Source organism: Sceloporus occidentalis, unplaced genomic scaffold, assembly GCF_023333645.1.
Source record: "Sceloporus occidentalis isolate IW3139 unplaced genomic scaffold, rSceOcc1.0.p SCAF_12, whole genome shotgun sequence".
In the NCBI taxonomy this organism is placed as follows: domain Eukaryota; kingdom Metazoa; phylum Chordata; class Lepidosauria; order Squamata; family Phrynosomatidae; genus Sceloporus; species Sceloporus occidentalis.
This window is the reverse complement of record NW_028316992.1, coordinates 16,846,516-16,867,641: the sequence shown is the minus strand read 5'-3', so window position 1 is coordinate 16,867,641 and position 21,126 is coordinate 16,846,516. Positions and strand designations below refer to the sequence as shown.

Below are 21,126 nucleotides of genomic sequence, written 5' to 3'. Positions count from 1 at the left end.
GCTAGCCTGCCTCTCTCTCCCTCAAGATGGAGGATGAAGGGAGGGCTTGTCTTCTTCCAGGCAGGCCTGGTGGAGCTAGCCTGCCTCTCTCTCCCTCAAGATGGTGGATGAAGGGAGGGCTTGTCTTCAAGAGATTAATCTAGTGGACTGGTGGTTACTGGTATTCCTGAAGTCTTCTTTCTTGGGATTGAATGTATATTAAGCCTTTCTAATCTGTCTGCCACTGTTTTGTTTTCCATATTTGTTGGCAAATTTTAGCTAGAATTTTACTGGATTCTGTCTCTACACAGGACTTACTCTGCACAAAATTTGCATGTGGGTTTTTTTGTTTTGTTTTGTTTTTGCTCAGAAAACAGCATTTTCTGTGCAGAACCGATGTTTTCTGGGCAGAAAATGATGAATTTGAGGGCTGATTCTGCATAAAATTTGAATAGTTTCTGTCCATAAAACAGCATTTTCAGTTCTTATGTATAAAATGCTGTTTTCTGCACACACAAAAACACAAGCAGATTTTGTGCAAAATAAATCCTAAACTGTGAACATTCTCATCAGTCCAGTATTCTTCTCATCGGGAATTTCTAACACACAAGAAACCCATTTCAGACCATTTTTGAATGTTTTCAAATATATTTTTTTCCATCCTTGCTAAAAAGAATAAATTCATACAGTATGAAGGTATGAAACTGAGGGCTGAGAGCAAATATGAAGTATATGCACAGGCCTCCCATACCTGCTCCTGCCTTCATGCAAGTGCATCACAGGGAAAACAGAAGCTTAAAGCCTCTGCTGAATTCTGCACTTGATTACTGGAACTTCATTCTTCCCTATGTAATCTCTATTCCATCAAAATAAATTTGAAGGGAGAACAGAGAGTGGGAAATCTTCAATGTTAATTGGACGTAACATCATACAGTTAACATGGTTAGTCCACATTTCCTAGCTGACAGGTGTTATTTAAAATATCTTAGGTGCATCTATTCCATTTACACACTTCCGCTATAAATCAGTGCACTTGTTTCTAGTGCTGGATCTCTAAAATGCTCCCCTCATCTGTCTTTTGCCTATTGCCATGTCATAGGTATGACCCATAGGAAAAGTCAACTTAATGAATATTATAGAAGGAAAGTTTTCCATTTCATCCTCTGTCCCAGCTAACTGCCAGACATGAAACTTTTTTTTTGGAAGTTTGGTTCCTGAACAATGTGAAACTGGGCAAAAAGAGTTGCTTGGGGATCTGGGGATGGGAAGCGTCATAAAATTAAATGTAAATCCTATTGCTTTTAATCAATTCAATTTACTGCACCACTCAACAACTGAACACCATCGTTCTAGCTACATCTGACAATTCAGCCTCCCAAAACCCACCTGAGCAGCCAAGCAGCTGAAGGACTTCTGAGGCACTGGAAAGTGTAGTGCTGAATGAAGTATTTGTTCCCCATCTTGCCAATAAAGTGTTGTGTGAAAAGCAGAAGAACAGTCCTGTCACAACTGCTTTTCACACTACACCTCACTGGTGGGAGAGGGTTGGATGCATCATCATTCAGCACTCTGCTCTCCAGCAGCTCAGAACACCTTTGGTTGGATTCTGAGGGGTGTTGTGGATGACATTTGGAGTCATAGCTAGGGTGGCACAACTCTAAATGTGAATTACACTATTTATGATGTGTAGGGCAAAACAGATGGCAGGTAAGGAGCGGCTTGCTGCTGCCCCTTTGCTTGCCGGGTTGGGGCCGCAGCAACCACATGCCATGCTCCCAACCCAGCCTTTCCCTTACACAAAAAGGAACAGCAGAAAGCCACTCCTTTTTATGCCAGGGAAAGGGCACCTTTGCTGCCATGTTGATGGTTTTTTTTTAGCATTCTTCATTGCAGTGTGTGAATGCTTTGCCACTGAAATGCCATGGATCAGCCATACATGCAGTCAGCTGTACAGCTTCCTGGCAGACTGGGGACATGCTGCTGTCTGAACGCTACACCCCCAGTCCTCTGGGAAGCTGACACTATTTGACCATCTGTTTCGCCCCTCAGTGGCTTAGTAGTTAAGACACCAATTCTGAAAGTTGGCAATTCATGTCAGAGTACAGAACACTCTGGACAGAAAATGTCAAAGATGTGGCTATAGCCTGGAACTGGGACAAAGGTGACAAGGTAACCTGAGTTGAGGTGACAGACAGGATGACTCAACATTTGGAGAGGCCTGAGACACAGGAAACTGATGACAGAGGGGCAGGAGGTAAAACCAGCAGGCTTCAATTTTGCAGTCACAGCTGTCAGGTGTCAGGAAACTGAGTGACGTCCCAGGAGTGGGAAGGACTCAAAACCCCAAGAGGGAATGTATATATAAGGGCGAAGGATGAATGCTCTGTGTGGTGATGGTTGTATATAGGAGTCTGATGAAGCACTTTGATAGTCTATTGTAAATATTGGAACTAAGATTAAAGTCCTCTTTGTGAGTACTCAGCAGTTCAAGAGTTCTGCGTGGGAGGAATTTTCGTTTGCAGCCTGCACAGAGCTACACAGCAGAGACCTTCCAGTGGCATTCCTGTTTCATGTGCATATCTTCTGCATGTTGCATGTTGAATTCTGATTTTACATGCCCCAACAGTTTGAAGTCCAAGTGCCACATGATGGAGTGAGCGCCCATCACTAGTTGCGAACCAAGCAGTTTGAAAGCATGCAAATGCAAGTAGCTAAATAGGTACCACTTAGGTGGGAAAGTAACAGCATTCTGTGTAGTCATTCTGGCCACATGATCACAGAGTCGTTTTTGACAACGCTAGCTCTTCAGCTTAGTAATGGAGATGAGCACCCTGCAGTCAGTTATGACTACACATTCATGTCAAGGGGAAACCTTCACCTTTACCTTTAAGCCTAGTTTATAACATCATAAGTACTGAACGGGATGCTAGCCAATTACTCTGTCTGTAAATTTTTATCTGTTCTTATTAGTACCTATTTTAATCATGTGCTGTGACCTGTCTTGAGTCCCTTTTCTGGAAGAGTCAAATGAATGAATTAATTGTATTTTGCTCCACCTCCTGTTCCCACCCCAAGTACATTCTCAGTCTCAACATAAACTTCCTATCAGAATTTCACTCATAGCTGTTTGCCAATGAATTATACAGAGCTAACGAAGTGCTAATGGTCTTGTAGCTCTGCTGACTAAGGATGTTGGGATCATGATATTAACAATCAAGTCTTGGGTCCTGCAGGACTAACAGATGTATGAAGATCCCAGTGGCCTGGAAAACAACAACATATGTTGCAGTAGTTAATGGCTTTTTTGCTTGTGCTTAGCAACAAGAGAGACTGACACAACCAATTTGCTTTACCTTCCACAAAAGAGCAAGTAATTATAGAAGAGGATGCAGAATAGTTTACCAAGGCCATCTAATGAGGAAATGAAAAGTTTATCTCCAAAGATATATACCTCTTTTATACATATATTTTGTATATCTCATATATACTAGGGAAATGTTGATGTTACAAACAATGTTGCATACACTTCCTCAATAATCTAGAGTAGAAGTCACAGTAATTTATAATAGTTATTCTCATGGAGATTTTAACGATCAAATCCAGCATAACTGAGATTTTTAGAGTCCAGTTTTCCACTTTCCCGCACTTTAGCACAATATAACAGACAGAATTATGCAAAACAAAAGCACTATAGAATTATCTGAGAAATGTAAGACTTTGTTGTTAACTGCCCTTGAGTCAACTCTGACTCATAGTGACCCTGTGGATGAGATATCTCCTCTTATTTTCACTCCTCCTTCTTTTCTGTCCAATCCTGCTTTTCATTTACTATGTTCTGCATACAAGTTGAACAGATAAGGTGAGAGGATGCAGTCTTGTCTGACCCCTTTGCCAATTGGGAACCAATCTGTTTCTCCAAATTCTGTTCTGACAGTAGCCTCTTGTCCTGAGTAAAGATTTCTCATTAGGACTATCAAATGTAATGGCACTCCCATGTTTTTGAGAGTGCTCCATGGCTTTTCATGGGTTATACAAGTAAATGCTTTTCTATAGTCTATAAAACACATGGTGTTTTTTCCTGGAATTCCTTTGTGCCCTCCATTAGCGATTGTATGTTTGCAATATGGTCCTTGGTGCCTTTTCCTTTCCTGAATTCCACTTGATTCCACAAAAAGGAGACACAAAAGACTGCAGCAACTATGGCAGGGTACAGATGTCAGAAAAGGGATGGTCCACAGCCGCCCCTTTTCTTGTCGGGTTGGAGGCAGGGCAGTTTCACCAGCAACCCCCTGTGGCTCCAACATGGCAGTTTTCCAGGCTCTGGGGAAGCGGCAAAATGCTGCTTCCCTGTGGCCTGGAAAGGTGTGTCCATAGGCTTCATGCCCCATGGACACCCCAACAGGCGCAGCCAGAGAAAGGGGCCGCTCTGCCCCTTTCTCCCTGGCTTCATTCCCATGGCAATCTAGTTGTTGCGGGAATGAGGCGCCATCCCAGAAGGAGCTCCATTTCGGAGCTCCTTCTTGTGCAGCAAATAAGGCATCCTAGGCGCCCTCCAGCAGCGTGATGATGTCAGGTGTACGCCAATCCATTTGGACACAGCGCACGCATGATGGCATCGTTGCACACTGCATATGGACAGCCCCATGCCAAGATAATGTCCTCCATACGTAGTAGGGCTGGGTAGTGTGCGGTTGCTGTGTACTCCCCAGCCCTACTTTTGGCCCCAGCATGGTGCTTTCACGCAGTCTGCACTAGGCCTATAGGACCATAGCTCTAATCTCTCATGCAAGCAAAATCATGCTCAAAATTCTGCAATATAGATTCCAACGATACATGGAGAGAGAAATTCCAGAAGTACAAGCAGGATTCAGGAAAGGAAGAGGCACTGGGACCACACTGCAAACATATGGTGGCTAATGGAGTGCACCAAGGAATTCCAAAAGAAAGTCAGCATATGATTTAGAGACTATAGCAAGGCCTTTGGCTGCACAGATCTTGAAAGACTATGGAACGCCCTTAAAGACATGGGAGTGCCAACACATCTGTTAGTCCCAATGAAGAAGAATCTTTACTCAGGGCAGGAAGCCACTGTTAGGACAGGACAGAAAGAAACAGAATGGTTCCCAGTTGGCAAAAGGGTCAGACAAAGCTGCATCCTCTGACCCTATTTATTCAACTTGTATGCAGAACATATACAAAAAGCAGGATTGGACAGAGAAGGAGTAAAAACAGGAGGAAGGAATATCAACAATCTAAAATACGCAGGCAATACCATACTACTAGCTGAAAACATCACAGACTTGGAACAACTACTAAGGAAGATCAAGGAGGAAAGTGCAAAGGCAGGCTTATGGTTGAACATAAAGAAAACAAAAATAATGACCACAGAAAATTTATACAGATTCAACCTAGACAATGAGGAAATAGAAATAGTAAAAGAATTTTCATACCTGGGATCAAATATTGATCAGAGTGGGGACTGCAGTCAAGAAATCATAAGAAGACTAAGAATAGGGAGGGCAGCTGTGAGAGAACTAGAAAATATCCTAAAATGTAAAGACATACAACTGAGCATAAAAGTTAGAATCATACAAGCCATTGTATTCCCTGTTACCATGTATGGATGTGAGAGATGGACAGTTAAGAAAGTGGGTCCTAGAGCAGATCAAACCAGAAATGACTGAGGCTGCCATACTTTCATCACATCATGAGGAGGCACGGCTCAGTGGAGAAAACCATAATGCTAGGAAAGGTAGAGGGAAGCAGAAAGAGAGAAAAGTCACATGCTAGAGGGATGGACTCTATTAAGGAGGTCATGGGTATGAATTTGCAGGACCTGAGCAGAGCAGTGGAGTATAGGGAGTCTTGGAGATGTCTCATCTATAGGGTCGCCGTGGGTCAAGAACAACTTGAGGGTGGATAACAACAACAAATGGTGGCAGGGGGATTCTAAGTTGTAGTCCAAAAGAAATAACTTTTCTAACCTCTGGTCATCTTATGATAGAAACCTGGTGGCTTGAATCCTGTTGGTTATTCTCAACTAGAGCAGACCTATTGAAACAATTGCTGAATGGTGTTCAACATGCAGGAAAATCCAATTGATTTACTGGGTGTACTGTAGTTATAACTAACAGTAGATGAAGACTGGTATGTGTCACTTACTATATATTTGTATAAACTCCATGAAGAGAGCAAGGCAGAGAACTTTGATCTTAGGGTACTGCCCACGACTTTAAATAAACGATGTCGAGCAAGATAAGCAGACTCTTCTTAAATATGGCACAATGTGATGATTTTGTTCCAGCGGAATTTGTAACATTAACATTTCCCTAGCAAAAGCGTACTTCACCCACAGAATAAAATTTTATCAGTGCTCAGCAGAGGATAATTTGGCTTTGAATCCAATTCCCAAATAATTAACACCTACCCTTTGGGCTGTGGACAAAAGGATTTTGTATTCATTTTGTTGACTGACTGATCTGAGAGCACTGAGGCAATGCTGTTTGACAATTGCTGCACATACTTTATTCTGCAGAGGAAATGCCTGTGCTATCTGTTCAATCAATTATGCCGACAAAATGAATTTCATCATAATTCTGTCAACAAAATGCTAACTTGCTTTAAATTATTCGTTTGGCAAAATGAATTAACTTAAAATCCTTTTGTCCACAAAATAGATTTAAGCGTTTAGGGAAGTCTTGTAAATAGCCTCTTCTGTTAGTTTAATGTGTATAATGCAAATATACAGCTTAACTGATCTCCACTCTTTCGGAACAGATGCAGGATGGTTCTGGTTGTTTCAGCCTGTCCTTTCACTTTAAGGTCAGGCTCCAATTAAAGACAACTTATCTCAAACACTAGGTGACAACACTGAGTGGCTGGCCAGGGGGAGGCTATCGCTTCTCCCCTCAGCCCCCACTTCTCTTCCCCACTTTTTTTTTAATCGCATGCAATTGGCAGAGAAAGCTTGACACAGGTTATAATTGTAGCATTCCCTGGCAAATCAGTCTGTCAGTCAGTCAAACAGGCGTGCTTGATCCTCCGAGTACAAGGCTGACAAGAAGTTTCGTAGACAAAGCCAAGCATGAAAGAACAATTTAATGAAGGACTGCAGTGTGAATGTCCTTGGGAGTTTTATGTTAATGTTTAAAAAGCCTTAGTTTGGGTCTTTTTTAACAAAAAATCACTTTCTTGCAAAATTAGGGCTTACCCAAGCAGTTTTTAAAAGGCTCATGTCATCCATGCATCAGCAGACCAGTCCACCAGTAGCAACATGATCTGTGTGTGTATGTGCCATCAAGTTGCCTGTCAACTTATGGTGACCCCATGAATCTCACAAGGTTTTCTTATACAAAGAATAATCAGAGGTGGCTTGGCCAGTTCCATCCTCTGAAATATAACCTGGTGCACCTAGTATTCACTGGTGATACTGTCTGGTAAATGTTTACAGACCATTAGGGGTGAGGAATAGGTAGTTTTAGGTCTCTTATCAGTAGCTAGATGCAGGGGAATGACAGATCCATACAGCTGTCTGCTATTAAGTTTTGTAGTGGGGTAGCAGTTAGAGTTAGAGTTTGGGACCAGAGAGATCCAGGTTCCAACCTGCAGTGAAACACAAATCTCACTGGATTTTGGGCTTGGGCTACTCTCTCTCTCTCTCTCTCTCTCTCTCTCTCTCACACACACACACACACACACACACACACACACGTTCCCCCCCCCCCAGCCTTATCTTCCTTTCACACAGGAATGACATGAGGATAAAATTAAGGGCAGGGGAGACATGTGTACCATCTTACTATCACTAGGGAAAAGTCACTAGATAAATGTAATTAACAACAAGACAACCCACAACAGCCAAGGGAATGCAAGGGAATAATCAATGACTATATAATTGCTGCAACTCTCTCGTTTCCTTTTTGGTTAGAAATGGTACATAAATTTCTTTCAAAATCTTGAGATGCCCATCTCTACTTCACTGATTCTTTGTTGTTTCGCTGATTCAAATTAATTACATGAGCACACCAATATTCCAGAAGTATGCTTGGAGAGTTGCAGCAACCATGCCCCCTAGAGTATCAAAGACATCCAGTCACTTATATAGTCCCGATTTTTGTCTTTGTTCTCCATAGCTGAAGCTGTTTCGTGCAGTGGTTAGCTGGCAATCTGCTTTATAATCCAAGTGCATCATTGATACAAAGATGCAGCCACACCAGATGCTATTAAATATTCTGATTTGCTGGCTAACATCACTGGCATCATGAGAGTATTTGTTGAAAAAGACATGTTATCAGTCTTTTACAAAGGGGCTATCTTTTACTGCACTAAGATCCCTGTAAAAACAAGAGTTTGCTCTTTCCTTACGGATCTCTTCAGTAACATCTCCTTGAAAGCCAATATGGTCTCTCTCATCCCATTCACTCTATAATAATTTTTGCACATGCTCTGAAACCTATGGTTAGCTCAAGTAAGTAACATGTAACTAGATATATTAGAGTGACCTTACTTGATCTATTTGGAATTATCTGCATGTGGTTGTTGCTTCTCTCACCACCATTTATTTATTTATTGTGCAGTTTTTCTCCCGTTAATAGGAAATGGCTGCTCCACGAACAATTCAAGGATGGTAGAGGCGAGGGGATGCTTCACAAATGTTTCAGAAGCGCGACCAGCTTTCCCACCCTCATGTTTCAGGGATGTTTTACAGGTGCTTTACCGGCACTTAACCAACCCATGGTAAGTGCAGCTGTAAAAATCCTATGTGGCTGTCTTATTTTAGGTTTATAATAAGTTATATAAAAGTCACTTTCCTCCCTCCCTTATTCCCTGTTTTTCATGCCTTAAATTTAGATTGTAATGTTTGCAAACAAAGGAAGGATTATACAAATACAGAACTACTTCTTGTGTTCCTAAGGTTTTGTTGTTTTTTTTAACTATTTTTTAAGTTCTATATTGCTGAGCTATAGGCAAGAAAATACATGGCATGGCTTCCTAGACCTGAGCTTCTTGACCATAGGGTGCCAAACAAACCCACAGTGTCTCAGCCTCAGAGGAAGGTAAAGGACACAACATTTTCTCAGCAGCAATGCAGTGCCACTGAGTGCTGGAAAACTATGATTTGTAGTCTTAACACAGAAGCACCTAATTGAGGGAAATCAACAGAAGAAGCTAACAACTGAATCTGTCTCATGCTGTAATAGTTTCTCTCCTCAGCAAAAGTCTCTTATTATTAATATCATTATTCAGTGGTATATGTCTTTCAGCCTTTGTCACTCTATTCTGTGGTTATCATTGCACAGATTTCAGGAGCCCAAGGTTAGTCATCACCTAGTACTGTCCTCCTGGCCATAGCCAGTTACACTTTCCTTGTCTCTTCCCTGCTTGCCTTTCTATTTCCTGGGTTCCTATAAACACCACCATCACAACTACTACTGCCATTTCTCCAGGACAAACGTTGCATAATTTATCTTATCACACAAGCCTATCTTTGTCTGCTCTGCCTTTCCCTTCAGGCCCCCTCTGCTGATGAATGAAACGAAAGATCCAGCCCTGGAACTGTTAGGAGCCAGCTTGAACAGTGAGCTGCCATATGCCATTCTAAACCTAGAGCACATATGCGCATCATCCAAGATTTATTAATACATATCTTGGGTGCTCTGTAGCTATAGATGGATGATGTGCATGTGTGTGGGGGGGATTCATCTGGGAGCTCAACATAAGGCAAGAGTAGGCACCATTCCACTGGGCAGGCAAGGCCAAAAGGCTAAGTCTATAGTATTTAGAAGAACCTAGACAAACTGAGAGGTTCCATGTGGTCTGCCAATCACAACTGTGCACCATTATTCTTTTATTTAAAGTTTTGTTGACTAGTGACTACCTGGAAAAAAAATCATACATGGCTTAGGTGGTCCCAGATAATGTAGAGCCACATTTTCTCCTACTTCCCTGCCTCCTTCTTGAGAGACTCTTCTGTTGTTTCTATTTTGTTGAGGTATGATTGGACAGGATCCGTTTTGGCCACTGTCATGCTCTAGTATATATTTATGCATCACCTAAACTCTTTTTGTCATTGTTGTGTGCTTTCATAAGTCTTTTCCAACTTATGGCAACCCTAAGTTGAACCTATCATTGAGTTTATTTCTGCCTTATATTCCTGTGGAATTCGCAGTTTAAGACTTAGCATATTTTGACTCTCCAGCAATCCTGATGGTGAGGCTGTGGGGAAGGTAAAGGATCTCCTTGCATAAAACAGGAGTAAAAAGATCACACAATTTTTGCTGATAGAGCTGGGGAGTAAAAGGAATAACATTTCACAAACCTCCTGTCTGGTGGTCTGGGCTGTTGTGATTTTCAGGCATCAACATTACACCCCCTTAATTGTAATAGAAAGAAAACAAAGTCCAGGAGGTTACATTTAATGGCCATAGGAAATTTCTTCCTCCTCAGAAAATATTACTAATGAAGCAAGATGACTTTTTTAAAAAAAATCTTCCTCACCTTCTTTGTTTTAAATTGGAAATGTTAAGTTGTGTGAATGATACTTAAGTGTTATTAGTGTTGTAGGAATATCAGGTGCTATACACGAAAAAACTGGCAAAATCACCTCTGAGTATTCCTTGCCCACGAAAATCCTATGAAATTAATGGGGTCACCCTAAATCGACAGGTGAGTTGAAGGAACATATACGTATGCATTAGATAAATATGCATATCTTTGTGCTAAGAAGAGGTGTATTTGTTTCAGAATTTTAATGGAAAGGTACCTGTCTGATTGGAATTGAAAACAGGACTAAAATCTATTGTGTAATCAAACAAAAGAGAATGCAGTATAGAGTATATAGAATAACTGGATAGCTTCAGTGAGTAGATTACAAATTGATAGTAGATTAAAAGTTCAGGAATAGATTAATTATTAGATTCAACCAGTAGATCCAACAAAATTCCAAGTCTTTATATTTTTAGGAACAATATGGAGACAAATGCAAGGGAGCGCCAATAAATGAACATGTGTATGGAAATGAACATCACAGCGGCTAAAAGAAAGGGGAGGGAGGGGAAATAGTGATCCATTATTATGCCTGAACTAGCATTACATATTCATGAATTCAAAGACAATATATTATATTTCTCTCTATTGCTTAGTTAATAAATCACGACTTGATTACAAAGTATCTGGATAGAAGAGCAGCCTTTCTGCAGAGTGACTTTGGCAGATGAACAACAGATTTGTGAACAATTCTGGCCTCCACCATCTTTCGGTTTGAAAAACAAAAGGACAGAAATGTGAATGTGGTATTGGCTTGTTATAGCTAAGCCTTACAGACAGTTCTAACAGAAGATAACTATCCCTGATGGATTGAGGTTGTAGGTCCTTGCTTGGCTTGATTTTCATTATCCCACCCTGACAGCCAGCAGAATGTCTATTAACAAGTGCAAAGGGGGTTATGAAAGAGCCATGCAAACCATACTGATCTTGAGCTAGTAGCACTGTCTGTATCATCTATGAAAAATGCACACCTGCACCATACATTTAGAGTTGTCCAATCCATCAAACAGATCCTTCAAGGGTCATTGCTCTTCATAAGAACATAACGGATTTCAAGAACAGGGAGAGGAGGAGGAGAAAAGACCAGTCCAAAATTGCCTGACCTCTATTTGGCTGCTTTTCATCTTGATTTCCTTGACTTTTGCCCCCATCACCGCCCCAAAATCCTACCACATCATTCTTAGTTCTTGTACTCTCCTCCCAAAACAAATTTGTTTCTCTTCCCTTTGCTAGTATTACCTCATTTTTCATTCTTCCGTTTTAAACTCGTGCAGTAATAAAAGTGGAAATTATACCCTTTGGATCAATTGCATCAAATGGCAACCCATTTAGAATGCTGTATGTCACTAATCAAGCCTCCAAATGAAGTATCAATGGAAAGAGATGCATCCTTCTCTTGAATGCTCTAGAGATGCATGCCATGGTAAAGGAAAAAATTGTAAGGAACTGTTTGCAAAGATATTAGCACCAGTATAGACACAAGCAGTGCCCAAAGGATGATAGTCTCTAGCATTCTTTATTCTAGTCTAATACTCAAGAAATAGAATCATAGAATTGTAGAGTTAGAAGAGACCACTAGGGCCATCCAGTCCAACCCCCTGCCATGCAGGAAATCTGAATCAGAGCATCCCCGACAGATGGCCATTCAGCCTCTGTTTAAAGACCTTCAAGGAAGGAGACTCCACTACACTCCGAGGGAGTGTGTTCCACTGTCAAACAGCCCTTACTGTCAGGAAGTTCTTCCTAATGTTGATGTGGAATCTCTTTTCCTGCAGCTTGCATCCATTGCTCCGGGTCCTAGTCTCTGGAGCAGCAGAAAACAAGCTAGCTCCCTCTTCAGTATGACTTCCCTTCAAGTATTTAAACAGGGCTGTCATATCACCTCTTAACCTTCTCTTCTCCAGGCTAAACATCCCCAGCTCCCTAAGTCGCTCCTCATAGGGCATGGTTTCCAGACCCTTCAGCATTTTAGTCACCCTCCTTTAATAAATAAAAGAGGTTCACTGCCAGATTGTTTTCCCATTTCCTTTTTGCTAGTGATACTTAAACTCCTAAACAGCTTGGGACTTGAGATTTAAAAAAGCACCTTCTCCTGTATACAACTGTCCACGAACTGAGGTCTGCTCGAGGGGCTCTCCTCTGTCTCCCACCAATGGGAGTAATACAGTGGGGTGGACACGGGAGAGGACCTTATATGTGGTAAACCATACTGGTTTAAAATTGTTAACTTAGTTAAATTGCTAATATTGTAGTCTGTTTAAATTATATGTATCGCTTTAAACTTTGAATTGTTTAAAACTATTTTAATTTATTTGACTTGTACACTACCATAAGATCCCATGATATAAATATCTTAATACATAACTAGCTCAAGGTGGGTTGGGATATAAATATCTTAATAAATAACCATCAGTAAATAGACTTGCAGCAAGTGGGGTTGCTACTTTCTTGAGTAAAGGCCCCATTCTCAAAATTAACCAATATTGCTTTACCTGCCACGACACTGCTTTAAATGCCATTGTTCAATGCTATGGAATTCTGGGGTTTGTCATTTGCTGTGGCGCTGGGGATCTCTAACAAAGAAGGCTAAATATCTCACAAAACTCCAAATCCCAAAATTCCACAGCTTTAAGCTGTGGCAGGTAAAGTGATGTTAAACTGCATTATTTCCACAGTGCAGATGCAGCCAAAGTCAGCTGTCTACCACTTCTTTACAATTTGAATCTCTATGTGTAATGAAGGTATAATTCTCTTGCAAAATTACATAAAGTCAAATTGGGAAGACCCATTACTATGGAAACCCTACCTTCCACAAAGGATCATAATCCCAGGCACTTTATGGTGCAGAATGAAAGAGAATGGACTAAGGGTGCTCAGATTCAAAAGAAAGCACACACCCCACATCTTAGCTTTTTTGTGTGCAAAAGAAAATTTCAGTGTTATTGCTTATTATGGAAGTGACATCTGCTGAAATGCCATCTTTTGCTCAATGGCTAATGGTGTAAGAGCCCTAGAGCATATTCCCACTATACAATTATAACCTATGATTCCCTTTTTAGCAAAATGGGCATAGGGTCCTGGCCAGTAGCGCTAACCTGTCTATTATGAATTCTATAGACTCTGGCAACAGACAGCTTTCCTGTCTTATGCATCGAAGTATGATATCCATATTTACTGAGCATACCTCATTACAACTGTAGCTCCCACAAAAAGGCAGACTCTCATTAAATTTAACCATACACAACCAGGGCCCTGTTATTCAGGTGATCACAGGTCTGGAGGGAACCAAGGGAGCATCTCAACATAGTATCGCACCAAAAGGCAGAAGTTACATGGTTTGAATTAGTCTCCAAAGCTGTGTAATTGCAAATCAGCTGCTGGGTTCTGGTTTTCACTAATAAGATGTACAGTACTTCTGCCCTATATTTTCACCTTGCTGAATTGACAATACATACCTAGATAAAACTAGTCTTGAATAAAACAAACATTTAAAGTTTGCCTTGTTCCAGCCCAAACAACCTTATCTTTCACATATGGCAAAAAGACATTTGAGAACCAATGGTGATTCATTGTTTTTGTGTCAGGAAACTGCAATAGCACTATAGTGGAATCAGCAAAAAGTATGCCTAACGATTATATTTGTGATCATTCCATTTATCTAGCATTTCAGCAGCTTAATTTACACCACTGCCTATGAGCTAATAGTAGAAGTATAATCTTTGGCACTAAGACACAGATGTGCATGTGTGGCTTTGTTCCTCCTTACACTGAATAACTCGAAAAGGAAGTTACTTTTAATCACCAACTTTGCAATTAAGTGTACAAATGAAATGGCTGCTAGTAGGTATTAGTCACTGGAAACTGAGGAATGACATTATTGGGCCCAAAGGGCTGAGAGTAAATGGAGGACTAGAAGTCTCTCCTTCCTGACAGTAGCTCTCGCTGCTTGTGTGTGAACACCTAAAATCTTGTGGACTCTCCAAAGCACAGAATAATATTCCATGAGATAGGAAAAGCTGCTGCTGGAAAGGCAGACTGGAAGCTGCCTTTCCATCTCAGGCCTACCTATTTTAAACTATGAATTTCAAATTGGTATATTTTTAATTTTATGTTTGGATGATTTTAATGTGTTGTGGTTGATTTAATCCTACATTTATATGTTTTAACCTATGTGTTTACATGTTTTAACCTATGTGTTTAAATGGTTTCATGTCTATATATTATATTTTGTTCTGTGTTGTACTCTGCCCAGAGCCTTTGAGAAATAATATCATCATCATCTTCTTCACCATTATCATTATCATCATTATCATGCATGCCTAGAAGTGCTTCACACAGCTTTATTTCAATCCTGTCTCAGGGATGGGGAACCTTTGCCCTTCTCCATGTTTCACAATGTTGCTCCACTAATCCCTTACCATTGGCCATGCTGGCTGCGGCTTCTGGCAGTCATAGGCCAAAATATCTGGAAGGCCAAGCTTTTCTAACCATGTGCCAGTCACTATGCCATGCCCTTCAGCCACTGCATAGATTGTATCTGCAGCTACTTTTAGAAGCCCTATTTATTTACGTGGTGTTGGTCACTTGGTGAATCATAACAGAAGCAGGACTTTCCAATTGCTTCCTTTATCACATTCAGCTCATTCTGTTTCAGGTTCTGCCTCAAATTTAATGGAACAGTCACTGCACCTGTCTGGCTTTTTCTTAGAGAAAGGTGGGTTGGGGAAAGGAACAAACACCTACCAAATTCATGCTCAGATAGAAATATTTAGTGTACTCAACAGGTAGTTTCTGTGTGCCTTTTGGTGACTCTAGAATCATTTCCCAAGGCAAGAAAGGATAAAACAAGATACACATACGCACACACATACTGTTACTTGTGTTGTGTTTGATAGAGCTTACCATTTAAAAGGCTTGGATGCTGTAGATTTCCTGTCCTTAGAAAAAGTAAAGCAGCCGCTTTTCCTCTGTAAGAAATAAAGCCCAGGTCAGAGCCAAGTTGAAAGAAAACAACAACTCCTTCTTTCCAAACTGCCTCCCTGATGTCATCGGATTCTACTGGTGCTCCCTCTGCTGTCGCCATGTTCTAAGTTCAGTTATTAAGTGCTGTGATTTGCTGTAGTGGAGGTACTGCTTATGTGCCCATTCACTTGATAATATGAACACATAAAACTGAATGCACTCGTTTATTCAACATTTTCAGCAAAGCATTTATGCACCCACGCTTGCAGATCTGGATAGCAGGCATAGTGAAGCTCAGTTCTGACAAGATCCATTTTTCTATGTATCTTTTTTCAACCAACAACCTGTGCCGCACTTCTTCACCATGAAATGGTTTGGGTGAAATTATTCTCTGTGCAGAGATGTTATATTTAGGGTCATTTGGAGCAACGTTTAAATTCTGGAATCAGGATCTGAATCTCAATGGATTACAGCCAGAGATGGATGAGCAGGACTTGCCTCACACAAGCTAACTATCATGGCTCCTTCATCTCACAACACCCCACTGTTTCCATTTTGTTTCTGATAGATGAGGAATCTCCTAGGATGATGAACCATGGGGATGAGCAGGAGAAGGAAATCAAGGGAACTTAGCAGATGAGGAAGCGTCTTTCTTTGCATGTAAGACATCTCCAAGGTCAAGTCAGTGTATATTGTCCAAAATCTTGACATTATCCTTAAATTTAGGCATGAATAAAATGAAATGAAAATAAAATTTTCCTACAATTGCATCTTTGGTGTATAATGGAAAGTGAAATAACAAGTTATTTGGCTTTGGGCTTTTTTCTTTCTTTTTTTTTTAATTAAATTTTATTATTTTTAAAAGAAAAATACAGTGTATTAATTGACATATATTCATCTTTCTATATTACAGTTATATATTCATTTTGTATAAATCGACTATTCCAAATAAATATATTTAGCATTTATGTTGACAATATTAACCTTCTAATAGAAAAAAAAAACCTATAAAGAGTGATCATAAATTTCTTTCTATATTATTCTACACAACATCTTTTTAACTTAGTCATATTAATTATTTTAATTGCCTCAAAAAATACAAAGCTTGAACTCAATACAAATGCCCATGAAAATAAAACTCTGTGAGTGCAAATGTCTCTTAGCCAGTCATTTCCGAGTAATTATTCTAATTCGTGTAGTTCCACTTTTTATCACAGTAAGAGAGGAGCTTATCCATCGTTCTTCAGATTTTGCATCTGGTTCTCCTGCCAAAGATTCTGATTTGGGCTTTTTTCTTAATCAGATGATTAGATTGCTTCAGATATGTACACTTGTCTGCCACAGTAAAGGGATCTCACACACCTCATCAGCCTAGGGTTGTCATCCAAGACAGGGAATCTGATTGTTTTTAACCAAAAGTGAGCAATTGTAGTAGAGGCCCTGAAATCCCAGCAGGCTGCCCCAGCGCACCAACTGAAGTCCTGTAACCCAGCATAGGCCTGTTACAGACAGGCCAAAATAAAGCTGCTTCGAGTCACTTTGGAGGTATGGTATTTCAATGATGCATGCGTCCTAAGAGTCCAAAAGCAGCACCAAAGCCACGCTCCGGTCCTAAGGACTGGAGTGCAGCTTTGGTGTGGCTTTGGACTCTTAGGACTCATGCATCATTGAAATACCATACCTCCAAAGTGACTTGAAGCAGGTTTATTTTGGCCTGTCTGTAACAGGCCATTGTTAACACTCTGGCTGCAGATCTTTGTAGCTGCTGACGTTTCTGAACAGTCTTCAAAGGCAGCCTCATGTAGATCATGTTACAGTAGTCCAAACAGGATGTCATTAATGCATGTAAGCATTGTGGCCAGTCCTGCTATCTCAAGGAATGAGTGCAGTTGGTGCACAAACTTTGAGTGTACCAAAGGACTCCTGGTCACCACAGAAACCTGGGCCTCCAGTTCAAGAGTTTACCTAAAGTGTAAACCTGCAGGAGTGTAACCCCATCCCATGCAGGCTAAGTGCCTACACCCTGATCTGCCTTTTGATTGATTAGGAGAACCTCTGTCTCTTGACTGGATTAAGTTTCCATTTATTTGTCCTTATTGACCCCATGACTGATGCCAGACACTGGTTTAGAACCAAAACAGCTTCCTTGGAGTTAGGTGGAAAGGAGAAATGGAGTTGTGTGTCATTAGCATGCTAGTAGCATTGAACCCCAAACTCTGGACATCTTCTCCTAGTGGTTTTATGTAGATGTTGGATAGCATAAGAGTCAAACCTGATGTTAGGGGACAAGGAATTGAATCCCCACAACTATTACCTTGTGGGCTTATCGAGGAAGGACTGCAGCCACTGTAAAACAGTGCTTCCAAGTCCCACCATTCCTGTGAGGTGGTCCAGAAGGATACTATGCCCAAAGGTACCAAAAGCCAACAAGAATTCCAGTAAAACCAACAGGGATAGACTCCCCCAGTCTAGCTACCAGTGTAGATCAACCACCAAGGCAATCAAAGCTATTTGTTTTCCATAATGATGCATATCTCTGTGCCTTATTTTTAGTTGTGAAGGGCAATGGAAAATTCTGAAAACTTAGATTTTCAGATGCATTCCATTTCATGTAAGGTTCAGAAAGTGTCAGTTAGGTACCTTTTGTGTAAAACAAAAAAAGTCAGACTGAATAAAATCTGTCTTTTCCGAGCCTGCGTTGCAGGAAAAAACTTTTTTGTCTGTCAGGAAAAACTTACATGTTGCATTGGATGGAAGCATACAAGGTCAAGCATACCCAGTCTAAACAAGGTTTTATTTTCATGGAAGCGCAGAAAATAGAATCATGTAGTCCGAAGAAACCCCAAGGGCTACCAAGTCTAAACCACCAGCAGCATAAGAATTCATTGCTAAAGTACCCCTGAGAGGTGGCCACCTAACCTTTCCTTTAAAACCTCTAATGAAGGTTCTGAGGTAGCCCATTTCACTGTCATAGAACAGTTTCCTCATCAGGACCTTTGAGCAATCTGTTTTCACTGATTCTCTGCTTTGTCTAAAAGTTTTCTATTTTCTGCTGATTAGATGTAAAAAATTTCTGTTACAATATTTATTATAAAATGGCTGATGGTGGGCTTGAGTAGGCTTCTGTTTGGAAAGTTGGGACAAAAAATTAGTATAAATAATCAATTTCAGACATACAAAGGCACAATATAATTTCTGTTGCCCTCCCTTTCAGAGGGCCTAATTTGGAGTGACATGATGAAGACATCAATGAGGAATCCACACAATTTTTAAACTTATTAAAGTGTCTTCTCAACACTAACATATGCTGCCAGCAACATCTGGGATCTTACAGGCAAAGTCCACATTGTTATCAGTAGCTGACTATTGTAAATGATCCCCTGTGAAAACTAGGATTGGTTGGACTTTATATCCCAGTCTAGATAGACCATCCTAAGTAAGAATCCTAAATTCACACATAGCCTTTATGAACATGCAGTTCAGCATTTGTTCCTCTACAGAAGTGATAACTTACAAATGAAAAGGAGGGAAATGTCTCTTTTGATCTAAAACAAGACCACTGTTGGTTTCTATTCTCAGTGAATCAATAGTCATCAAGCACGATTATCAACTCAGAACAGCTGCAAGCCATCAGGCAGAGCTTTGATTCAATCACATTTTAGTGATGACACTGTAAGTCAATACATCTGAAAGACATTTTTTATTATACTAGGGAAAAAATCTAAATTTTGGACAGGAAAGTCACATGGAAGGCAAAACTTTGCATGAACACAAAGACACAGCATGGGGCAAGTTAACCAATAGAGAGTGTTTATCACTGTCAATTTCTATTGACTTCCATATATGAGAAACTGGTTCCACACACCTTGCAAACTCTGTTTGTAAAGCAGGTAGCTTTCATTTTGGCAATGTTCATTTTTCTGTGAAAAATCAGAGGGAATTGAAAATCAGAGGGAATTGAAAATCAGAGGGGATTCTGGAACCAAACCCCAGTGGATACCAACGGCCCACTGTAGTTATCCTTGCACTCATATGATTGTAACCAATGGCTTGAGGTCAAACTCAATGACATTTTTTAAAGTATAATTAGAGAGCTGAAAATAATAATTACAATTATGTTGCTGCTCAGCTCTCCAGTTTTCATTGGGGAGGGAATTGAAAATTTTCCTTCTCCACGATGCAACATAGTAACTGTTAGTCATTTTAAAAACCACATAAAAAGAGATGTATACCATATTTCACTGGTAACAATGTTTCTCCGTTTGTTTTAATGAAACACAGTTATGTGGAGTTTGGAGAAGTTTCGTAAAATGTGAAGCAGAAGACCAACCAGTTCTATAATATGTTTGCATTCCACAACACCAGCAAAGTGAACGGCATACACTACAATTTTATTCAAAACGACACAGTTTCTTTTCAGGCCCTGGAATCACTAACATCAGTAATCTCATAACTGAAAATGGTGACATACAAAACAAATTAGTGCCACTGGGTATTAGCCCTGTCATGTCATTTCATCCTTATCAGAGTAAAATCAGGTTTATAAACAGGTTTTTAAAAATCAACATGTAATAGCCTCTGGCCTGTAATAATGTTGGCAGTTGAATACAGGCGTCAACATTTCGTATTTGTTAAAAAAGCATCATCTGCTTCTTTATAAAAGGCAAAAGAAAGCCAAATGTGGTTGATGGAGATGATGGTGGAGATGAGGATAAAAATATTTATATCTCACTCAGATCATACAGTGACATTAGATTAAACAGTTTAACATTTAAAACAATGAAGAATAATTTATATTTTCTAAAACATTCTAAAACATATTAAAATAGCTGGAGAATTTAAAAAGATGAAATGTTTATACATACATGGTTTTAAACCATTTGGATGAAATCATTATGACCCAATAACTTTAATAAACAAGCAAGTTTTAACTTGGTTGAGGAATAAAACTAAAATGCCAGACAGCAACTACTACATATTATTGTTAACTGCCTTCAAGTCGACTTCATCTCATGGTGACCCTGCGGATGAAACATTTCCAAGACTCCCTGTCTTCCACTGCTCTGATTAGGTTTTGCAGACTCATGCCCATGACCTCCATGATTAAGTCAAGCCATCTGGAGCACAGTCTTTCTCTCTTACTACTGCCCTCTACCTTTCCTAGCATTATTGTCTTTTCTAATGAATCATGCCTTCTCATGATGTGGCCAAAGTACAACAGCCTCAGTTTGATCATCTTGGCTTCCAGGGAGATTTTAGGTTTGATCTGTTCAAGAACCCATTTGTTTCTCTTTTTGTCTGTCCACAGAATCTTCAGCACTCTTCTCCAGCATCACATCCCAAATGAATTGGTTTTCTTCCTGTCTTCTTTCTTCACTGTCCGACTCTTACATCTGTACATGGTGACAAGAAATGCAGTGGCTTGGATGATTCTAACTTTAGTGGTAGAATTCAAAGATACAGCCATGTTAGTCTGTAGAATCAGTCTGTAGAGAGATCTTGTAGCACCTTTGAGACTAACTGAAAGAAAGATGTTAGCAGCATGAGCTTTCGTAGACTTCAGTCAACTTCCTATATGCATCTGAGAATGTAGACAGAAGCCTATGAAAGCTCATGCTGCCAACTTCTTTATTCCAGTTA

General features: G+C 40.1%; 1 protein-coding gene across 1 annotated transcript in view; it reads right to left on the bottom strand.

The window, feature by feature from the left end:
- The window catches only part of LOC149305338 (uncharacterized), a 148,092-nt gene extending 132,580 nt beyond the window's left edge, over window positions 1-15,512 (bottom strand). Inside the window, exon 1 of the mRNA XM_089477953.1 lies at window positions 15,427-15,512. Within this exon, the coding sequence (XP_089334079.1) occupies window positions 15,427-15,429 (3 nt within the window). The 5' untranslated portion in view covers window positions 15,430-15,512. The remainder of the gene's footprint in view (window positions 1-15,426) is intronic.
- Window positions 15,513-21,126: the final 5,614 nt, after the last annotated feature.